General features: G+C 43.5%; 1 protein-coding gene across 1 annotated transcript in view; it reads left to right on the forward strand.

The window, feature by feature from the left end:
• Positions 1-1478: 1478 nt before the first annotated feature.
• Positions 1479-2451, forward strand: part of LOC101855526 (serine/threonine-protein phosphatase 2A 55 kDa regulatory subunit B alpha isoform) — a gene marked incomplete at its 5' end in the record, with an annotated part of 29978 nt that continues 29005 nt past the window's right edge. The window contains 1 exon segment of the mRNA XM_013088513.1: positions 1479-2039. Coding sequence (XP_012943967.1) covers positions 1958-2039 — 82 coding nt within the window.

The raw sequence follows: 2451 nt of genomic DNA on the forward strand, positions 1-2451 counted from the left end.
GTCTGTCTGTCTGTCTGTCTGTCTGTCTGTCTGTCTGTCTGTCTGTCTGTCTGTCAATATGTCTGTCTGTCGGTCTGTCTTTCTGTCTTTCTGTCTGTCTGTCCCTTGTTTGTTCTCACATCTTCCCTGCTTTTCCTTTTAAGAATTGTTGTTTCTGCCGTTCATTTTTAGCTTTTCTCTGTTACTTGACTTTGGATGGGGAGCGTCTCTGATAGGTCCTACTCCTTTTCTTTCTCTCGAGTTGGGAAAACTTATTCCAAGCACCTCTGTCTTTCTACTGAGATTTTGCACCCTTCTTAACCCAGGTTGGCTTTGGCATGCAGGGTCGGATGCCCGCCTCCTAAATGAACCTGTGTTGATGGGGGCGTAAAAAACCCCCGTCTGCCTGCCTGTCATTTCTCTCCCTCTTTCTTTAAGAAAACTGTTAGATATGGGTGCATGTGTGTTCTTGTCTCGCGAGTGTTGGGAGAGCGCCACTGGCAGGTCCTACTTCTTGACTTTTCCTTTGTTGCTTGTCTGTCTGCCTTGCTTTTTACCAGGACTAAATGACTATTTTTGCGTCACTTTGCTTCTCTTTACTCAAATAAACATACAAACAAACAAACAAGCAAGAAAATAAGTAGGGAGAAAGCTTCTTCCAAGAGTTAACCGATCTTCCAGTCAGGAAAAAGAATCGAGACTCAGATCTGTCTTTTTCACCATCAGCACCCCCCCCCCTCAAACAAACAAAACAAAAACAAAACAAAACAAAACAACAAAACAAACAAAAAACTACCCTCTGTATGTGTACAGCCATTTTTTTTTTACGAAACTATCTTTTCTTTTCTCAAGCATAGCCGTTTCGACTGCCTATAAAAAGACAGGCGAAAACAATTACTATGTTCATTAGATTGAATCAGACGTAGACAGTTGATCCTTAATTCTTTTCTGTTGTACCGTGTATACCTTGATGCCGTCTTTGATTGAGATAAACATGCGAGATTGCAGTTTGGAAAAGCTGCCTCTGGAATGTGCGTTGTTGGTATTGGCACCAATGAAGAGCATGATTTGTGATTTCTACTCTTTTACATTGCTCGCAAGTCTGTCTTTTCCGTTTCCAGTCGCTTATCTGTTGTTTATAATTTACCCTCTCCTGAAAAGGTGGTGCTCTGTATATCCAGTGTCCATTTGGCTTGGATCTAAGTGTTTTTGTGCTTTCTTATTTTGAGTTTTCACTTAGTGTGTTGTTTATCTGTTGTTCTATCTGTTGTGAGAATACCATGTAAGAACACTGTCTATTGTGGACACTCACCCAATAAGCGTGTTGTCCGTAGGAAAATTGAATTTGTGAAGCGTTGATGGAATAATAGTTATTTAATTGTTTTTTCGTCTGCCATTACTATCTTTCTTGATTCACTAAGATGTATTTATGCATTGCTCTTTGCTTTGCTGTCTTGACATTATTATAATGCTTTACGTGTTGTACAATTTCTTTCTAGGGCCATTTCTCAAGTGTGTATCGGTTTGAATCTCGGATTTTTAGAGCTGTTGGAACTATAAACTGACACAAAAGCAACATCCTGTGACCTGTACCCGCTAAACACAAGCGCAAGGTGATCACAGTGGGGAAATAGTGACGATACGAAGGGCCTGGCGTGTGGTGATTTGAAATAGATTATCGCGTGCTGTGTTTTCGGGAGTTTCGCATGGACATACCTATTGGAGTAATAGACAACAACAACAATAACAGCAACAGCAGCGGATTGGAGTACCAAGACAACAGCAACTGCAGCAACAGCCGCAGCGGCAGATTGGAGTAACAAGACAACTACAGCAACAGTAGCGGATACCCTGTTGACAAGACTGCATCCCGTGTCCTACCGCTGAAGAGCCCAGACAGCTAGATCTTGTGCTCACTGCGGCCGCCCACCAGCCACTGACCACGGCGTCAGGGGAGGGCGGGGAGCGGCGCGGGGAGATGGTCACTGTGGGCTCGCCCACGGTCAAGATGAGGCTCAGCCACATGCTGCACAACGCCACCCACCACTCCAAGAGCAAAGGTAGGAGAGCTCAGATGGGGGAACATCTGGTGATCCTGTGCGGTCATCATCTTTTCAAGGATTTATCTTACTCATAGTTCTCTGGTTTGCTTTACAACTTCACTCACTCACAGCTCATATTGTCCTAAATTTATGTCCTAGTTTATTCACCCCCCCCCCCAAACTCATTTTCCAAATCCACCCAACCACCCACAAGCTTCTCAAATCTTGAGATGTTTACGGTCATCACTCAATGATTTGTCTAGTTTGTCTATCTCTTTCGTTTGTCTGTTAAGCTTTATATATTTTGGTCTGTCTGTCTGTCTGTCTGTCTGTCTGTCTATCTATCTGTCTGTCTGTCTGTCTGTCTGTCTGTCTGTCTGTCTGTCTGTCTGTCTGTCTGTCTGTCTGTCTGTCTGTCTGTCTGTCGATC

Source organism: Aplysia californica, unplaced genomic scaffold (assembly GCF_000002075.1).
Source record: "Aplysia californica isolate F4 #8 unplaced genomic scaffold, AplCal3.0 scaffold00755, whole genome shotgun sequence".
In the NCBI taxonomy this organism is placed as follows: Eukaryota; Metazoa; Mollusca; class Gastropoda; order Aplysiida; family Aplysiidae; genus Aplysia; species Aplysia californica.